General features: G+C 44.6%; 1 protein-coding gene across 1 annotated transcript in view; it reads right to left on the reverse strand.

Moving 5' to 3' along the window:
• Positions 1-659: 659 nt before the first annotated feature.
• LOC133751910 (solute carrier family 5 member 4-like) overlaps positions 660-19,712 on the reverse strand; it is a 52,664-nt gene continuing 33,611 nt past the window's right edge. Inside the window, exons 9-15 of the mRNA XM_062182122.1 lie at positions 19,517-19,652; positions 17,684-17,791; positions 13,866-14,016; positions 11,541-11,709; positions 8,191-8,406; positions 4,298-4,400; positions 660-1,001 (exon numbers count right to left, since the gene is read on the reverse strand). Of these exons, the coding sequence (XP_062038106.1) occupies positions 787-1,001; positions 4,298-4,400; positions 8,191-8,406; positions 11,541-11,709; positions 13,866-14,016; positions 17,684-17,791; positions 19,517-19,652 (1,098 nt within the window). The 3' untranslated portion in view covers positions 660-786. The remainder of the gene's footprint in view (positions 1,002-4,297; positions 4,401-8,190; positions 8,407-11,540; positions 11,710-13,865; positions 14,017-17,683; positions 17,792-19,516; positions 19,653-19,712) is intronic.

Raw genomic sequence — 19,712 nt, forward strand, 5'->3', positions numbered from 1 at the left:
GGAGGATGGCCCAAGTGCTTGGGCCCTGCACCCGCATGGGAGACCAGGAGAAGCACTTGGCTCCTGGCTTCAGATCAGCACAATGTGCCGGCTGCAGCCACTGGAGGATGAACCAAAGGCAAAAAAGAAAACCTTTCTCTCTGTCTCTCTCTCTCACTATCCACTCTGCCTGTCAAAAAAAAAAATTGATCTGTGTTATTTAAACATTACCCAATCTTGAGTATTCTGCTAGTGCAGTACAGAATGAACCAAGACAATGGTGGCTGCCAGAAGCTTAGGGGTGAGAGGAATGGGATACAAACTTTCCGTTATAGGAAGAACGTTTTGAGGTCCATCACATGCAGCAGGATGAGCATAGTGAATAGTAATGCAGTTGAGTACGTGACATTTGCTAGGAGAGTAGATCTCAAGTGTTCTCATCACAGGCACAGAACAGGGAACAATGCCAGGTGATGGAGATGTGTTAATAGTTGTAAAGACATACATGTATCAATTTATCACATTTACACCTTAAATATATATATATATAAACTTTTATTTGTTATTTAAGCCTCAATAAAATTGAAAAAACTTGTACCTATGTGGCTAGTTCACACACACATAGGATCACTTCACTAGTTTTAGAAACTACCCACTCTTTTTATTGACACCAAATAACAACAAAAGCGAAAAGGTTTAGACGTGGCCATCTCATTAGGCTGCTCCTCTCCCTTACGCAACACAACTATAAAAGGAAAAATCAATACGATTTTTGCTTAATAAATAGCCTCGTGGCTGAGCTAGAGGTCAGGCAAAATAGGCATGCATAAAGACGGTCACGGCCAGGAGGATGATGGCGTTAATGTTCACTACCATCCTCCACAAGGGCTTCTCCGATGTGTCTGTCAGCTTCTGCCCCAGAGCTTTCTTCTCCTCTGGGGTCAGCTTGTGTCCCGTCTTCTGCAAGCCGCAGAACAGATCATATGCCTTCTTGAGACAGCCAGGAGGTTTCTCGGGAGAATCTGAAGGAAAAAGACAGAGGAGCAAATGATCATGAACGTGGAAATAAAAATCTGTGTCAATATGGTACAGACGATCATAAAGAGTGATTACAACCACTTGTGTGAGGGCAGTCCCTGAGTCTGTACAGATAAATTGAGCTTTACATAAAAATAGAAAGCCTTTGCAGGGCATAGAGTCCAATAAAACAAACTAAAAGCAAGTGAAAAATAGGGGAGATGTTTGCATATTATATTATGAAGGGCTTTTAATATCCTTAGCATATAATGGGTTTCCAAAAACAGAGAAGACCAACAGATCCATGAAAACATTTTAGAAGGATGAATAAACAGTTTAAAGAAAAAAGACAAATGGCTTAAAGATTTATTTATTTATTTATGAGGCAGACAGACAGACAGATACAGAGCACTCCCAAGCATTGGTTCACTCCCAAAATGCCTGCAATAGCTGAAGCTGAGCCAGGATGAAGCCACAAGCTGGGAACTCAATCCGGGTCTCCTACGTGTGAACCATCACTGCTGCCTCCCAGAGTCTGCATTGGCAGGAAGCTGGAACTGGGAGCAGTCCCAGGCACTCTGAAATGGGAGGTGGGCATCTTCAGTGCTAGGCCAAAGGGCCATTCTTTTTTTTTAAGATTTATTTGTTTATTTGAAAGTCAGAGTTACACAGAGAGAGGAGAGGCAGAGAGAGAGAGAGAGAGAGAGAGAGAGAGAGGTCTTCCATCCATTGGTTCACTCCCCAATTGGCCACAATGACTGGAGCTGTGCCGATCTGAAGCCAGGAGCCAGGAGCTTCTTCTGAGTCTCCCACGTGGGTGCAGGGGCCCAAGCACTTGGGCCATTTTCTACTGCTTTCCCAGGCCATAGCAGAGAGCCGGATCGGAAGTGGAGCAGCCGGGTCTTGAACCGGCGCCCATATGGGATGCTGGCGCTTCAGGCCAGGGCGTTAACCTGCTGTGCCACAGTGCGGGCTCCCAAAGGGCCATTCTAACACGTGGTTTTTGAGCTCACAGAGCTATGACTTCTCATGTTTCAGTAGCAAAAATTCGAAAGGTTCTCAACCCACTACATTAGCGAGTCCATGTGGAAATAGCAACTCTCACACATTGTTGGTAGGAAAGCATGATTCGACTCCCGTGGAGGGGGATTTCGAGTATAAAGCAATATTGCATAGGCATTAACCCTGTACTCAACAATCAAATGCCTTGCAATCTATGCCAAAAGTATATAAACGGGGCCAGTGTTGTGGTGTAGTGAGTAAAGCCACTGCCTGTATTGCCTGCATCCCTTTTGGGCACTAGTTCTAGTCCCGGCTGCTCCACTTCCAATCCAGCTCTCTGCTATGGCCTGGGAAACCAGTAGAAGATGGCTCAAGTGCTTGGGCCCCTGCAGCTGCGTGAGAGACATGGAAGAAGATTCTGGCTCCTGGCTTCAGATTGACATAGCTCCAGCCGTTCCAGCCACCTGGGGGAGTGAACCAGTGGATGGAAGACTTCTTTCTTTCTCTATCTCTCTGTCTCTCTTTACCTCTAAGCCTCTGCCTCTGTGTAACTCTGCCTTTCAAATAAATAAAATAAATCTTAAAAAAAATTATATAGCTGGGGCTGGCGCTGTGGCGCAGCAGGTTAATGCCCTGGCCTGAAGCGCTGGCATCCCATGTGGGTGCTGGTTCTGGTCCTGGTTGCTCCTCTTCTGATCCAGCTCTCTGCTATGGCCTGGGAAAGCAGTAGAAGATGGCCCAAGTCCTTGGGCCCCTGCACCCACATGGGAGATCCATAAGAAGCTCCTGGCTCCTGGCTTCAGATCGGCACAGCTCCAGCCATTGTGGCCAGCTGGGGAGTGAACCAGCGGATGGAAGACCTCTCTCTGTATCTACCTCTCTCTGTGTAATTCTGACTTTCAAATAAATAAAATAAATCTTTATAAAAATTATATAGGCAAAAAATACAGACAGACTTATGTACAATGTAGAGGGCTATTTAATGTAGCAGTGGAAGATTTAAAGCATAGTTCTAAGCTAAAATATCTATGAAAAACCATAGTGAAATTGGTTGCACTTGGAAATAAATGGTTATAAAAATTACATACATGGGGGCCAGCGCTGTGGCGCAGTGGGTTAAAGCCCTGGCCTGAAGTGTTTGCATCCCATATGGGCGCCAGTTCTAGTCCCGGCTGCTCCACTTCCGATCCAGCTCTCTGCTATGGCCTGGGAAAGCAGTAGAAGATGGCCCAAGTCCTTGGGCCCCTGCACCCGAGTGGGAGACCTGGAAGAATCTCCTGGCTCCTGGCTTCATATTGGTGCAGCTCCAGCCATTGTGGCCATCTGGGGAGTGAACCAGCAGATGGAAGACCTCTCTCTCTCTCTCTCTCTCTCTCTCTCTCTCTCTCTACCTCTCTCTGTAACTCTCTTTCAAATAAATAAAATAAATCTTTAAAAAAATTACACACATGAAAATCTGTGAGACGCAATGAGACATTACTCTGGGGAACATGTATATAGGCTTAGTTATTTCCATTGGAAAAGAAGAGAGGCTAGGGATTAGTGAGTATTGAACTTAAGTTAGAGGGGAAAAAAAAAAGCCACAATGGAATAAAGCCAGGTCCTGTTAGTGGAAGAGTATACAAATGAGAACAGCAAGGAAGAAGAAAAGAGAGAGGCAGGAGTGTGGCACAGCTGTCGAGGCTGATTTGTCGAATCCTTCATATAACCAGAAACAGAAGTAAGTGCGTGATTGACATCTCAGCAGCTGGCTTGCTGGTTTGCAGTTTCACGGATGGATGACGGGCGACAGGCAGATGAATGGCTGGATTTCATATGTAAAAGGTTGAGGTGGGAGCTGGCATTGTGGTGCAGCAGGTATGGGTGTCAGCATCCCAGGTCGGAGAGCTGGTTTGAGTCCAGTGCTCTGTTTCTCACCCAGCTTCCTGCTAATGTACATGCCTGAGAAGGCAGCAGCAGATGGTTCCAGTATCTGAGCCCCTGCCACCCACGTGGGAGACCAGGTGGGGTTCTGGGCTCCTGGTTTTGGTTTGGACCCGCTCCAGCCATTGTGGCCATCTGGGAAGTGAACCAGCCGATGGAAAATCTCTCTCCCCAACCCCGCTCTGTCCCTCTGCCTTTCAAGCAAGCAAACAAACAAGTCATTAAACATGTTGTCTTGGCTACTGAGAAGATTTTAAGAGTTTTTTAAGTTTTAGTTTGCTATACATCTAACAGCTTTATAATAAACTGGATTTAGCAGCATTGGAAGAACTACCCCTAAGAAAAGCCATGCCCACAGAGAGAGTTCCTATGTTACCTTCTTCAGCATCTTCATCAGATTCTTCTTGCCTTTCCTCTCCTGCATCCAAATCAATTCGTTCCTCGGTACTGTTCCGCAGAGCCCAACACAAGCGATGCAGCTGACCAGAGACCACACACAAGCACATTAGTGATGGCAAATGTTTATGACAATCCAGGGGGCCCTTTGTTTATCTATGGTTGAAAACAATCAAACCATACAAGAGTGTAGATAAAAAGGGCTTAACAGGCTAATCCTCCGCCTTGCGGCACCAGCACACCGGGTTCTAGTTCCGGTTGGGGCGCCGGATTCTATCCCGGTTGCCCCTCTTCCAGGCCAGCTCTCTGCTATGGCCCGGGAAGGCAGTGGAGGATGGCCCAAGTGCTTGGGCCCTGCACCCGCATGGGAGACCAGGAGAAGCACCTGGCTCCTGGCTTCGGATCAGCACGATGTGCAGGCTGCAGCGGCCATTGGAGGGTGAACCAACGGCAAAAAGGAAGACCTTTCTCTCTGTCTCTCTCTCTCACTATCCACTCTGCCTGTCAAAATAAATAAATAAATAAAAATTTAAGAGTGTAGATCAAAAGGACAAAAAAGGTCTCCTACCTCATTCCCTCATCCAAACACACTATTTAAAATGATTCCCACTTTAAATCTTCTGATAGCCACTGACAACTGTAAAGGATCTCCTTGAGACTCTTTCAATAGATTCACAATTTCTGAAGTCAAAGATGTAATTAGAGCCTGGTGTTGTGGTGCAGTGGGTTAAAGCCCTGGCCTGCAGTGCTGGCATCCCATATGGATGGACGTTGGTTCGAGTCCTGGCTGCTCCACTTCTGATCCAGCTCTCTGCTATGGCCTGGAAAAGCAGTAGAAATTGGCCCAAGTGCTTGGGCCCCTGCACCCATGCGGGAGACCCAGAAGATGCTCTTGGCTCCTGGCTTCAGATCGGTTCAATTCTGGCTGCTGAGGCCATCTGGGGAGTGAACCAACAGATGGAAGACCTTTCTCTCTCTCTGGTACTACCTCTCTGTAACTCTTTCAAATAAATAAAAATAATCTTTAAAAAAAGATGTAATTAACCCACACTATACCCAGGTTCTTGCTTTCCTTATCCAAATGCTATTGGCTACATCATCATGACTTTCAAATGTCCAGCAGTGACTGGTCACTTCTCCACTATCTTCCTAACTTCTATTTCCAGAACCATCAAGTTTAGACAGTCTCAATGTTCTATTCTTGAGTTCCAACCGCAATTCCCTACCCATCTCTGTCCTCTCCCATCTCCAGACTTTTGTCGGCTACATCACGCCTTTGAATTGTTGGGTTTTATAGGCTTTTAATTGTGGTCTGTAAATATAATTAGCCTGCATGTAGATTTAGGAATGTGAAAGTAAATGGCAAATTGTGTTCTCATGTAACTTCCCAGCCCTTTAGCCGTAGATCCAAAACACGTGATTGGATGCAGGGAATAAATACCCATCCTGGGTCATTCTAAGAAAGCTGCTCTGTGTTTGTAAACTTAGGTTCCATCCTATTTGCAAAATCATGCCTCATTTTAATTAGACCTGTGACTTTCTCATAAGAAATATATAATATGAAATAATGTGAAATACAAAATATGTATTTCTCAGAATATATAATATTCTGACCACTGCCTAGGGAAATAGGCAAATGAATTTTGCTTCAAAGGTTAGGAGTGATGAATAAAAAAAAAATAAAGGCTATACATGTTAGTAATAATTCAGAAAATATTGGTACATAAAACATTTTTATATATTTTTAAAATATTATTTGTTTGAGAGGTAGATTTACAGATAGTGAAAGGGAAAGAGAGAGAGAGAGAGAGGTCTTCCATCCACTGGTTCACTCCTCAAATGGCCACAACGGCCAGAGCTAGGCTGATCTGAAGCCAGGAGCCAGGAGTTTCTTCTGGGTCTCCCACACAAGTGCAGGGGCCCAAGTGCTTGGGCCATCTTCTACTGCTTTTCCAGGCCATAGCGGAGAGTTGGATTGGAAGAGGTGCAGCTGAGAACCGGCGCCCATATGGGATGCCGGCACTGCAGGCAGAGGATTAACCTACTGTGCCACAGTGCCAGCCCCAGAAGTATTTATATTTAAAAAATGATTACTATTTGCTGGCCTCTCTGGTATCCTTCCACCCTGAGATAATTTTTGTTGAAAATTTCAGATGTGTGTGTATGCTTTAAGATTTTTTTCTATGTTTAGTCAAACATTATATATAAAAAATATATATGGCTACATATATGTTGTTTCCAAAAATGAGACTATTCTGCACAATTTTTCCCACCAAATCAGATTATGGATATTTCCAAAATGAATCATAGAATTGTTTCCCACATTTTTAAACAGCTATATAATAACCCATGTACTATTATTATTTTCTAATTTCCTTTGTGGTGGAAATTCGGTTTGTCCACTATCTTCTATTTTTTCTATTAGAAAGTATTTGCATATGAAAATCCTTATATAGTTTTCCTACTTGTAAAGTAATTCTACACACGATAAGACCTACAAGCAGGATTATTTACTCATAAGGTATGAGAATTTAAAAATTAATAGCTACCATCACATTGCCCTCCTGAAAATTATACAATTTGCCCACAATTCTGGACTGTGAGCATTTGCCTACATACTCACCAACACTGGCTGTTATTCACATTAAACATTTTTTCCAATTTCAAAGGTAAAAAAATGTGTCTCACTGTATTTTTCCTTGTCTTGCCCTGTAACTATGTGCTTCTTAAAAATCTCTGAAGCAGTGTCCATGCTGTGTATGAAATTCTTTTCACCCTGAGCAGTTTCTGCCCAGATCACAGCTAAGCTCTGAGGTGCTTCCCAGCCTCTTGCACAACACTAATTACCCATAGAAGGTTAAGTCTCCACTCGCAGTGCCAGCATCCCATATGGGCGCCAGTTCAAGTCCTGGCTGCTCCACTTCCAATCCAGCTCCCTGCTAATGCACCTGGGAAGGCAGCTGAAAATGGCTCACTTAAGTACATGGGCTGCTGCACCCACATGGGAGACCAGGTAGAAGCTCCTGGCTCCTGGCTTCTGCCTGGCCCAGCCCTGGTTCTTATAGCCATTTGGGGAATGAGCCAGCAGATGGAAGATCTGTCTCTCTCTCCATCTCTCTCTCTTCCCCATCTCTCTCCCTCTGTCTTCCTCTCTCTCTCTCCCTCTCTCTCTCTTCCCCATCTCTCTCCCTCTCTCTTTCTCTCTCTGTATTTCAGACTTTAAAATAAATAAATAAAATCTAATAATGAAAGTATATATAGCAGCCGGCGCCGCAGCTCACTAGGCTAATCCTCCGCCTATGGCGCCAGCACACCGGGTTCTAGTCCCGGTCGGGGCGCCGGATTCTGTCCCAGTTGCTCCTCTTCCAGTTCAGCTCTCTGCAGTGGCCCGGGAAAGGCAGTGAAGGACGGCCCAAGTGCTTGGGCCCTGCACCCGCATGGGAGACCAGGAGGAAGCACCTGGCTCCTGGCTTCGGATTGGTGCAGCGTGCCGGCCGCAGCGGCCATTTGTGGGGTGAACCAACGGAAGGAAGACCTTTCTCTCTGTCTCTCTCTTTCTCACTAACTCTGCCTGTCAAAAAAAAAAAAAAAAGTATATGTAGCAACTAAATGAGAGATTATGTTTAAAAACAATGGCATAGATTGACCTCCCAACTGCATGTGAAGTGTTTTGAGCCTGCAGCCTACTTTCTAATGTCTTACTTCTTAATTTACTAGTGCTTTGCACATACCAGTTGCAAACTGTTGTACAGTGTATAGATTGGACAATAATCTCTCAGGGGTCTCCAAGCTCTGGTGGTAAAATGCATCCACCCAAATGTGTATTAGCAGCAGCTTTGGAATGCAAATGTATACCCGATACCCATCACTCACGTGTACATCGGGGATAGGTTTTGTTAAGAAGGAAACTCCCAGGATGACCGCTGTGCACACAACAAAGAGAATGATGGCAAAGTACAGGTAGTGTACTCCACAGATAATATACGGACAGCTGCTCGGAGCCAGGCAACTTCCTGTTCCGTATGCAAATTCTGCGATCATTCGAATAAGGCCCATCACCAACCCAATCATTAGACCCCAGAATGCACCCTGAAAAACAAACACACACAAGAGCAGAGTGTTTAGCAAAGATGAGCAGCTCATTTGAGTAAACCATAATTATCAGCCTGTCCGGTTTCTCAACTAAGAAAAAAACAAGTGGCTAGCGTTGAGCAAGAGGTTAAGCTTCCAAGTTGCAAATATTGAGGGTATGTCAAATCCAGGGGGAAATGGTAATGAAAATCAAAGTGCCTTTTGGTACAAAAAAATTTTTTTTGAAAGTCTTGCATAACCTGAAGACCCTTTGTTAGGCACTCAGCAGTGTTTGTCTCCCTAACATTCACACCGATGGTTAAACACTGACGCTCACTGCGTGATGGAGTAAGGGTGGGGACTTGATCTAATTGTGGTGCCTAGGAGCTCGGGTTGCTGGGAGGTTTTGAGGCCACTGGAGGCATGCCCTCAGAGGGTCGCTCTTGTGACAGTTGATTGATTCAAATTGATTTGAGTTCAAATTCTGCCTGATCTCCCTCTCTGCTCCCTGGATCACCACCTTCCATCAGAGAGCAGACCAGGAAGCTGCCCATTCTGAACTTTAGCCCTCAAACTGTAGGCTGTGGGCCTTTCCCAAGACGTTTCTTTTGGGTATTCAACTACAAAGACAAAAGAGTTGGACTAATGCACACTTGTATGTGCTTGTTAGTGGGGTGCTGCTTTCCATCACCCCAAAACACATTGCATTATTGATTCTCCAGAATTCTACCTTCCATACGGACTTAAGGGGGGAGTTTTCCTTAACTTTATTTTATTGATATATTCACAAACTTGTTCTGTAGCATTAAACAGGATTTTGACTTACATTCACAGTTTGCACAACTGATCAGAGGTGGTTTTGAGAAGTCTGCTACACTCTTGACAATTAGAAGCATCTGTTTCCTCTGAGAGGTTGATGGGGGTGCAAACATGTGCCCCTTCGTTCCAGGTTCCTGACGTTAAGTTTTAGGAAAGTAGTATTGCATGAGAAAGTGTGAGCTTTGGATGAAGGAAGGCCTGAGTCTGAGTCCCGAGACCACCGCTTATTACCTAGCAAGAGGATATTAACCTCTTTGCACCTATTCCTTATCTGAAAATCGTAATAGTGAGGCTAACACCTATGGCAGTTAAGAGATTGATTAAATGTACACAGTCCACAATAGTCAATCAATTATATAGCCTCATAGTAATTAACCTATTTTGAATACATTTGTGGTATGTTTTCTTCTACGAATTTCACATATTTTATCTTCTTTGATTCTCACAGCAACACCTAGGGTGGGCAGAATCCTTATGTTCGTTTTAAAGAGAGTCATAGAATTTGCTTCAGATGATAACTCTATCAGGTGGTAAGAGTCATATTGTTGGGGCCGGTGCCGTGGCTCACTTGGTTAATTCTCCGCCTGCGGCACTGGCACCCCATATGGGCACTGGGTTCTAGTCCCAATTGCTCCTCTTACAGTCCAGTCTCTGCTGTGGCCCGGGAGGGCAGTGGAGGGTGGCCCAAGTGCTTGGGCCCCTGCACCCGCGTGGGAGATCAGGAGGAAGCATCTGGCTCCTGGCTTCAGATCAGCGCAGCGCCGGCCATAGCAGCCATTTGGGGAGTGAACCAACGGGAGGAAGACCTTTCTCTCTGTCTCTCTCTCTCACTGTCTATAACTCTACCTGTTAAAAAAAAAAAAAAAAGAGTTGTATTGTCTCCCAAATCGTGCTCCTCAGTACTACGCCATGGAGGTATGTCATGTTCTGTAGGAAATGTATGTTGAAAGATTGCACATATTTTTGTATTTTGGTAAGAATCAGGAATCATGGCTGACAATGACTAAAAGCAAGAAGGATCTGGAGTTGTATAAGCAGGGTAGAAAGAATGGATTTTGATACCCTAGTGAGAGAAACACTGGTTTTCTCATTCCAGCAGGGGAAAAGAAGGTCTTGGCTCCCCTTACCTGTTCATTGGCTCTCTTACAGAAGATGGCAAGCAGAAAGACAGCTGCAATCGGAGGCCCAAGGTAGCTAGAAATTGATTCTGTGTAATGGGTTAATTGGCCACTTCGAAATACCTCTACTAGTGGGACCCACAGGATACTGATGATAATTAATAGGAAGACAAATAACCTGGTCAGAAAACAAAGTGATTTCAATGTTAGACAAAAGGTTCCTGACGTTAAGTTTTAGGAAAGTAGTATTGCATGAGAAAGTGTGAGCTTTGGATGAAGGAAGGCCTGAGTCTGAGTCCCGAGACCACCGCTTATTACCTAGCAAGAGGATATTAACCTCTTTGCACCTATTCCTTATCTGAAAATCGTAATAGTGAGGCTAACACCTATGGCAGTTAAGAGATTGATTAAATGTACACAGTCCACAATAGTCAATCAATTATATAGCCTCATAGTAATTAACCTATTTTGAATACATTTGTGGTATGTTTTCTTCTACGAATTTCACATATTTTATCTTCTTTGATTCTCACAGCAACACCTAGGGTGGGCAGAATCCTTATGTTCGTTTTAAAGAGAGTCATAGAATTTGCTTCAGATGATAACTCTATCAGGTGGTAAGAGTCATATTGTTGGGGCCGGTGCCGTGGCTCACTTGGTTAATTCTCCGCCTGCGGCACTGGCACCCCATATGGGCACTGGGTTCTAGTCCCAATTGCTCCTCTTACAGTCCAGTCTCTGCTGTGGCCCGGGAGGGCAGTGGAGGGTGGCCCAAGTGCTTGGGCCCCTGCACCCGCGTGGGAGATCAGGAGGAAGCATCTGGCTCCTGGCTTCAGATCAGCGCAGCGCCGGCCATAGCAGCCATTTGGGGAGTGAACCAACGGGAGGAAGACCTTTCTCTCTGTCTCTCTCTCTCACTGTCTATAACTCTACCTGTTAAAAAAAAAAAAAAAAAGAGTTGTATTGTCTCCCAAATCGTGCTCCTCAGTACTACGCCATGGAGGTATGTCATGTTCTGTAGGAAATGTATGTTGAAAGATTGCACATATTTTTGTATTTTGGTAAGAATCAGGAATCATGGCTGACAATGACTAAAAGCAAGAAGGATCTGGAGTTGTATAAGCAGGGTAGAAAGAATGGATTTTGATACCCTAGTGAGAGAAACACTGGTTTTCTCATTCCAGCAGGGGAAAAGAAGGTCTTGGCTCCCCTTACCTGTTCATTGGCTCTCTTACAGAAGATGGCAAGCAGAAAGACAGCTGCAATCGGAGGCCCAAGGTAGCTAGAAATTGATTCTGTGTAATGGGTTAATTGGCCACTTCGAAATACCTCTACTAGTGGGACCCACAGGATACTGATGATAATTAATAGGAAGACAAATAACCTGGTCAGAAAACAAAGTGATTTCAATGTTAGACAAAAGCATTAGAGGCCCTTCCGTTGGGCTTTTGTTTACGAATCCATTTGTTGTGCTTCTCACCAGTTTTCTAAATGAAATCGGGTTCCTTGATCTGCCATGAACCCACGTCATGTTTGATGATTATCTCTTGCCAATAAGCGATTGCTTCTTTAGAAGTACTCATTAGACCCTCCCCAGGAGATTAAATATGCACTCACAGGAACAGGTCAAATGTCAACAACTGATTAATAATTTTCTGATATAACCCATATATCAATTAGAAATAAACACCATACTATTTTCCATTGATCAACAGCTATTTGTATGGGAAAGACAGCAGATTCCTACCTCGAGGGAAATTAAATCAGTCTGCAGGAGTTAAACAGCTTCTGTTTATCCTAGAAGGTTGAGTGTGTTGGAAAAAAAAAAAAAGTGCTACTTTGTGCATTTTACTATTTGAACACTCTGGCAGGTAGAATTGATTAAGATATTAGCAAGTGGTAAAAATCAATTAGGAACTCGTGAGGTCCAGGGAACATGACTGACTTTTCTAAAACCCTTCTGTGTTTGTCATGTGACTAAATGAACAAAGAGAGACAGCTCGGCTGGGCATAGAAGGTGAGCATCTCCCCGTTCACCTAGAAAGTTCTGGTGGTACAGAGGGAGGAGCCAGCATCGGGCAGGAAACCAGGCACAACTTTGTAAACCAGAGGCAGCCTCATAACAGTGAAATGTAATAAATGTGTACAGGCTTAGCGCAAAGGCCAGCACACAGTAAGGATTCCATTAATCACACCCGTCATCATCTTTGTTATCACTGGGAAGCCAGTCATGCTCTCTTGTCTGCAATTGCTTTCTATCACAGTAGTATAAACTCCAAAGTCTTCTCAGAGCTCCAACGCTCCCTTCCTGACCTTCGTATCACTCTCCCTCTTGCTCCGCACGTGCCAACCTCATTCTCTGCTGCCCTCAAAGACGCCACACACGTGAACCTCCATGTCAGAACCACGCACGTGATTGCTCCTCCCCCAGAGGGCTCCCTGCAGGACCTGCTCAGATGTCACCTCTTCGGAGGAGGGGACGCACTGAGCACCTGGATTAAGTCACTGTCATCTTTGCATTCTGATTCCAGTGTCCTCCTAGCACGTCTGGTCACCCAATGTTGCGTACGCGTGCTAATTGTCCATCTTCCTACAAAAGCACAAATTCCACAAAGCAAGAATTATATAGTTTATAATATGTGATTTTATATATTTATTATATAATTACATATTTTAAAATATTTGTGCTTTTGGGAAGAAAGTCTTTAATTTTCCTTGAGACATAAAGAGGGTTTATGCTGAGGATCATGAGTCTAATAGTGGGGCTATTGCTTTTTTTATTATTTATTTTATTTATTTGAAAGAGTTACAGAGAGAAGTAGAGACAGAGAGAGAGGTCTTCCATCCGCTGGTTCACTCCCCAGATGGCCGCAACGGCTGGAGCTGCACCCATCTGAAGCCAGGAGCCAGGAGCTTCCTCCGGGTCTCCCATGCGGCTGCAGGGGCCCGAGGACTTGGGGTCATCCTCTACTGCTTTCCCAGCCCACAGAAGAGAGCAGGATAGGAAGAGGAGCAGCCGGGACTCGAACCGGCGCCCATAAGGTATGCAGGCGCCTCAGGCCAGGGCTTTAACCCGCTGTGCCACAGCACCGGCCCTGGGGCTATTGCATTTTAAGCCTTTGAATTGCAGTCAGCATTTTTTCTATCACAAAAGAGCAGATATTTTACTGTTACAGCCAAATCTTCATAAATGCAGTGGATAAATTCCCGTGTGTTAGTGTGTGGATGCCTTACCCTATCACCCGTCTGCAACACGCATGGCAACTTTTAATGACAATGCATTAACCTAGGAGAGCAGGTGGCGCTATATGAAAACACCGAGGGAGTGTTGAAGACGTGATGGGGGATTGTGCTAGGAGGCTTTTGAAAGGCCGAGAAGGCAACCATTTCATTTAAAATCAGGGCCTTGGGAAGTCGCATTCAATGTCCTCTAGTGCCCCTCCCGCCGTCTGTTCTGGAATGCGCTGATCATTTTCTGCAAAGCTAAAAGAGCAAGCGAGCTTCAGGTTCCGCCCACCGTTAGAAAGCAGAAGCGCTCACCGCCCGGCTATCAGGAGCTCTTTCTCCGACGCCCGCTTCCGGATCTTGGTGTAGATGTCCACGGTGAAGAGCGCGCTGGAGCTGTTGAAGATGGAGGTCAGGGAGCTCATGAGAGACGCCAGCATGGCCGACAGCATCAGGCCCCGCAGCCCTGGCGCCGGAAGAGGGGCGAGAGCGCACTGGTTAGGGGCCGGACGGCGTGACCCATGAGGACCTTGCAGAACCAGGGAGCCCTTCAAAACTAACCATTCTGACCCAGACATTGATTAACCGATGTTCTCATTAAAACAACGTCTGTGGGGGCCAGTGCTGTGGCATAATAGGCTATGCCTTTGCCTCGGCACCTTATGGACCCTGGTTGGAGTCCTAGTTGTGATCCAGCTCCCTGCTTATGGCCTGGGAGAGCAGTGGAAGATGACCCAAGTGCTTGGGCCCTTGCACCAGCATGGGAGACCTGGAAGAAGCTCCTGGCTCCTGGCTTTGGGTCAACCCAGCCCCAGCCATTATGGCCATATGGGGAGCAAACCGGTGGATGGAAGACTTCTCTCTCTCTCTAACTCTGCCTCTCAAGTAAATAAAATAAATCTTAAAAAAAAAAAAGAAAAAGAAAAAAGAAAAGAAAAAACAACAACACATCTGCATGTGGAGTTTCCTGGTGACCTGAGAATAACTTGGTGTAGAATTCTAGTCTTACATATAAACACAAGGGCCTGTGCTGTGGCACAGCAGGTTAAAGCCCCCACCTGCAGTGCTGGCATCCCATATGGGCACTGGTTCGAGTCCTGGCTGCTCCACTTCCGATTCAGCTCTCTGCCATGGCCTGGGAAAGCAGTAGAAGATGGCCCAAGTCCTTGGGCCCCTGCACCCGTGTGGGAGACCCTGAAAAAGCTCCTGGCTTCTGGCTTCAGATCAGCTCAGCTCTGGCTGTTGCAGCCATTTGGGGAGTGAACCAGTGGATGGAAAACCCCCCTCTCTCTCTGTTGCTCTCCCTCTTGCTCTCTGGCTCTACCTCTCTCTGTAACAATGTCTTTCAAATAAATAAAACATAACTCTTTTTAAAAATATATAACATAGAGCTCATTTGCTGGCGCCTAGTTTTCTAAGAGAGGAAGCGGTGCCATGCCGTCTTTCTTTGGGAGAGGAACTCCTGGCTTCCTGAAGAGGACTGGAGAGAAAGCAGCTTGGTTAGGGGTGCTGCCGGAAAGCCTTTGGGGAGAAAAGCCGAGAGTTTGGAACCGCTGTGGGAGCTTCACGCTCTGGTTCCCTCTGTCCATTCGTAATGGCTCTAAGCCTCCTAGGGCAGAGTAGGATGGGGTGGACAGGGGATCATGCATCCTTTATCCTGAAGACGCTCTTGTGTGCCAGGGAGCAGAAAGGCACCAAGTACAAGATTACCTGGTCACTTCCAAGACTTGGACCTTGCTCTGTTTTTATTCACCACCACAACAATCACCTTCTGACCAAACATTTGACATGTTTTGGGGATTAATAATCACTGTTTACTTGCAATCATTATAATAGTAAAAAAAAATCACCATCTGATAGCCTAACAGTTTACTTGTTTTGAACTTAAGGTTTATTTTCTATCTCATGAAACTGGAATGTGAGTACCAAAGGGGACAAGTCTTTGTGTCTGTTTTACTATGTGTTCTGAGCACCAAGGCATGACCTGGTGCGTCGCGGGTGCTTGGCAAGTGTTTGTAAGTGACATGGGTTGAAATCTATTCTAGTATCACTAGTCCCAAGAAACACAGGATGAATTGTTAACCTCTAGTCCTCTGAATTTTTAAATTTGTAGAATTATTTGTTGCTTCAAATAGCCCTTGAATGTTCTTGACTGCTTTGGAAAGCAGTGTTGAATCTGAAAGAGCAGGGGTTCCCCTAACGGAAACTCTTCATTTCTGAAATCTCCAGGCCTACCACAGGTTTGGCAGCCTATGAAAGGTACTCAAGAAATGTCTGGTAATTAAAATGTCTATACTTCCAAAAGCAATCTATAGATTCAATGCAACCCCTACCAAAATACCAATGTCATTCTTTACAGCATTAGAAAAAAAATCCTGAAATTCATATGGGATCACAAAAGTCCTGGAATAGCCAAAGTGGTCCAAAGCAAAGACAAACAAACAAGAAAACAAAAAAACAAGCTTGGAGCCATAACGATACCTGACTTCAAAGCATACTATAGTAACTAAAACAGCAAACTACTGACACAAAAACCAACATATAGATCATCAGAACAGAGTGAAGAGCCCATAAATTCATCCACATACATGCCACCATTTGATTTTTTGACGAAAGTGCCCAGACTATACGCTGGAGAAAGGATAACCTCTTCAATAAATGGTGCTGGCAAAAATGGATGTGTGTGTATATTCATATAAATTTACATAAATGAAATTCGCTCCCCATGTCTCACCACACACAAAAATCAATTCAAGGTGGATCAAAAACTTAAATTTAAGATGTGAGACATGCTAGAAGAAAATGTAGTGGACACAATCCAAGACATTGATGTAGGTAATGACTTCTTGCACAATGCACAAGCAACAAAAACAAGACTAAACAAATGGGGTGATTTCAAACGCAGAAGCTTTTGCACAACAAAGGGAGCAATCAATAGAGTGAAGAGACAGCTGGCAGAATGAGAAAAAAAATTTGTAAGCTACTTACCCAACAAAGGTTTCAAGAATAAATCAGCAACTCAAAAAACCCAACAACAAAATAACAAATACGGTTAAGAAAATGGGCAAATAACTCGAACAGATGGTTCTCAAAAGAAGAAACACAAATGGCCAAAAAATATGAAAAAAAATGATCAGTATCAGTAGGTATCAGAGAAATGCAAATCAAAACCACAATGAGATATCACCTCATCCCCGGCGGACAAGTTACTGTACAAAAGACAGCAACAAATGCTGGTGAGGATGTGGAGAAAGGGGAGCTCATGTACAGTGTTTGTGGGAATGTCAATTAGTGCCGCCACCATGGAAAACAGTGTGGCGGTTTCTTTAAGAACTAGAAATTGACCTGCCACATGGTCCAGCAATCTCACTACTGGGTATATACACCAAGACGTGAACTCCTTGTATCAAGGAGATACCTGCCCTACCATGTTCACAGCAGCATCACTCGCAGTAGCTGAAATACAGAATCAACCAAGGTGGCCATCGTCAGACGAATGGAATCTTATCCATCAATAAAAAAGAATGGAATTCTATCATTTGCATCAAAATGGTTGGAATTGGTGGGCATCAAGTTAAATGAGATAAGCCAGACACAGTAAGACAAACACTGCATGTTTTTCTTTATGTATGGGAGCTAAAATAAAAAATAAAAAAGAAACAAAGCAAATAAAAAGAGACAGAAATGACTGGGTGTATCAGTTTTGCTTCAAATACAGTGTTTTGTCAAACTTTTTTTCAATCATTGTCAAACAAATTGCTAAGAATTATATACTGTTATAGTTTTAATGATTTTGTGACTATTTTAAATTTACTTTAAACAAGTTGAACATTTTTTCATTTTATTATTGTTTATAGCCCTACCTACTTTTTACTTTTTATTTTTTGAACTCTTTATTTAGTGTAGTGTTAAAACTTTGACTATAATGGAAATTAAAAATGTGTTACCTCAAAAATGAAAAAAGAGAAAAATCTTTGCAAGTGAATGAATGAAAAAAAAATAAAAGAAGAAATGTCTGGTGAGCAGAAGAATTAACAGAAGTAAGAATTACCAAGGATTACGCCACAGCCCATTCTCATGGTTGATCTATTAGCCAGCCCTCCAAAGCTAGCCTAGCTCGGAGGTTTTCTTACCAGCGGGCATCAGTTCCAGCACCAGTGTTGGGTAGGCGTAGTTAGTGCAGCTGACGTCAACGCCACAGTGTTTTATACATTCAGAAGGTACAACGCATGCCACAGTATCTGAGGAAGGATTCAGACATGAGTTCAATGAGCAGATCTCAACAACCCATAGCCCTGGACAGAGAGATCAGCTATAACATCTTGGGCAGGAGGAAAGACATTTACCTGGAAGTCAGAGATTCAACCTTGAATGGCACACCATGCCGCTGGTCCCTCTTTTTCTGGAACGTGACCTACAAGTGTCTTATACCCCTAGCTCCTCTGGCACTGACCCAAGGGGCAGGGCTCTCCTTTGGAGTGTGGCCCATGTAGAGCATTACAGCAAACAGAGGAAAAAAAAAAAAAAACCAGCAAACAGAGGGAGGTGACCTCATGCTCCAGAAACATGACAGGAGCATAAATTCTCCCAGGAGCACAGAACTCCAAAGATAAACAAGAACAAGAATCACCACCACCACAGGAAATTTGAATGTATGTCCAGGCATATCCGGCCTAACAGTTTCCACATACATCAGTGACAAAGTGTCACTCATGATGATGATCCATCGATTAGGGTGACTGTCCTATGGGTGATGGTGGCCCTTCTTGCAACAGTTGCACAGAACTTTTGGGAATTTTTTGCTTGAACGGTGTTATGACCACAAGTAGGGACAATTGACAGAGAATCACCTGAAATAACAATGCCTTAGTACATTGTAGTCTTTTAAAAAATCATTTCTGATAATTTCCCACAAAGAAATGTCTTTTTGGGGGCCAGCATTGTGGCATAGTGGGGTTAAGTAAGGCGCTTCCTGCAATGCCAGCATCCCATACAGGCGTCAGTTCGAGTCCTGGCTGCTCTACTTCCAATCCAGCTCCCTGTTAATGCACCTGGGAAAGCAGCAGCAGATGGCCCAAGTGCTTGGTCTCCGGCACCCATGTGAGAGATCTGGATGGAGTTCCTGGTTCCTAGCTTTACTCTGACCCAGTCCCAGCCATCGCGGCCATTTGGGGAGTGAACTGGAGGATGGAAGATCTCTCTTTCTCTCTCTGCCTCTGTCTCTCTTCCTCTCTGTAGCACCACCTTTCAAATAGATAAATAAATCTTTAAAAAAATACTGCACTATGGAGTGGTGTTGGCCACTTAGCGATCATCCAGATTACAGTGAAAAACACTGATGCTCTGTTGAGGGGATTTGAAGCAGGCTCAGTGTTGTCTGCTGGGTTGCCCTAATAAAAATGAATCCTCCATTATTCCACAAATACTAGATTGTATTTCCTTCACTTTTCACAATAAAGAAGGTTTTTTTTTTTTTTTAATGCTAGGAGACCACTCTCAGTGGACTCAGAAATGGACGTGGCTCAAATAGCCCAATTTCCCAGTGTTTACATTCAGCTCTCCACCCGTCTCCCAGGAACCAAGAGAAGCGAGTGCGTCTCAACCACCACACTCTACCTCTACGGCTCACCCACTTCTGATTGGCCCAGTTCTGCCTGGTCCTCCTCCAGGACCCTCCAACCTTGCTGTCTAGGCTTCCTTAAATCCGAGCCACTGACAAAAACAGGCCTCACACTCACGTGCCTGCAAGGAGACAGGCAGCCTGCGTGAGTGATCAGGGAACGGAGCATCAGATGTGCTAATTTTTCCAAACCTCTGTTCATCTGCACCAGCTGTTCCTTCTGCCTGGGATTTGGTTCTCATTTCCTGGCCAGCACGGGTTTTCTAGCATACAAGATTCTGCTGCATCTTAAGATGCTTCATAGACCTCAAGCATGAAAGAGAGGATGTGTGGGTTCACGGCTTGCCTGGGTACAGGATCCGGCTGATCATCCCGGGCATCACCATGAGGAACAAGGGCAGTAGCTTCAGGTACCCACACATGATGCAGGCGGCTTTCACGTGAGACATGTCCTTGCCAGACAGGCAGCGCTGCACCGTCACCTGCCAGGAAGACAAAGCACAATTGCCAAGAAGGTGAATGTCTCTTTTCAAGGATAAATT

The sequence above is a fragment of the Lepus europaeus genome, chromosome 23, assembly GCF_033115175.1.
Source record: "Lepus europaeus isolate LE1 chromosome 23, mLepTim1.pri, whole genome shotgun sequence".
Lineage (NCBI taxonomy): Eukaryota > Metazoa > Chordata > Mammalia > Lagomorpha > Leporidae > Lepus > Lepus europaeus.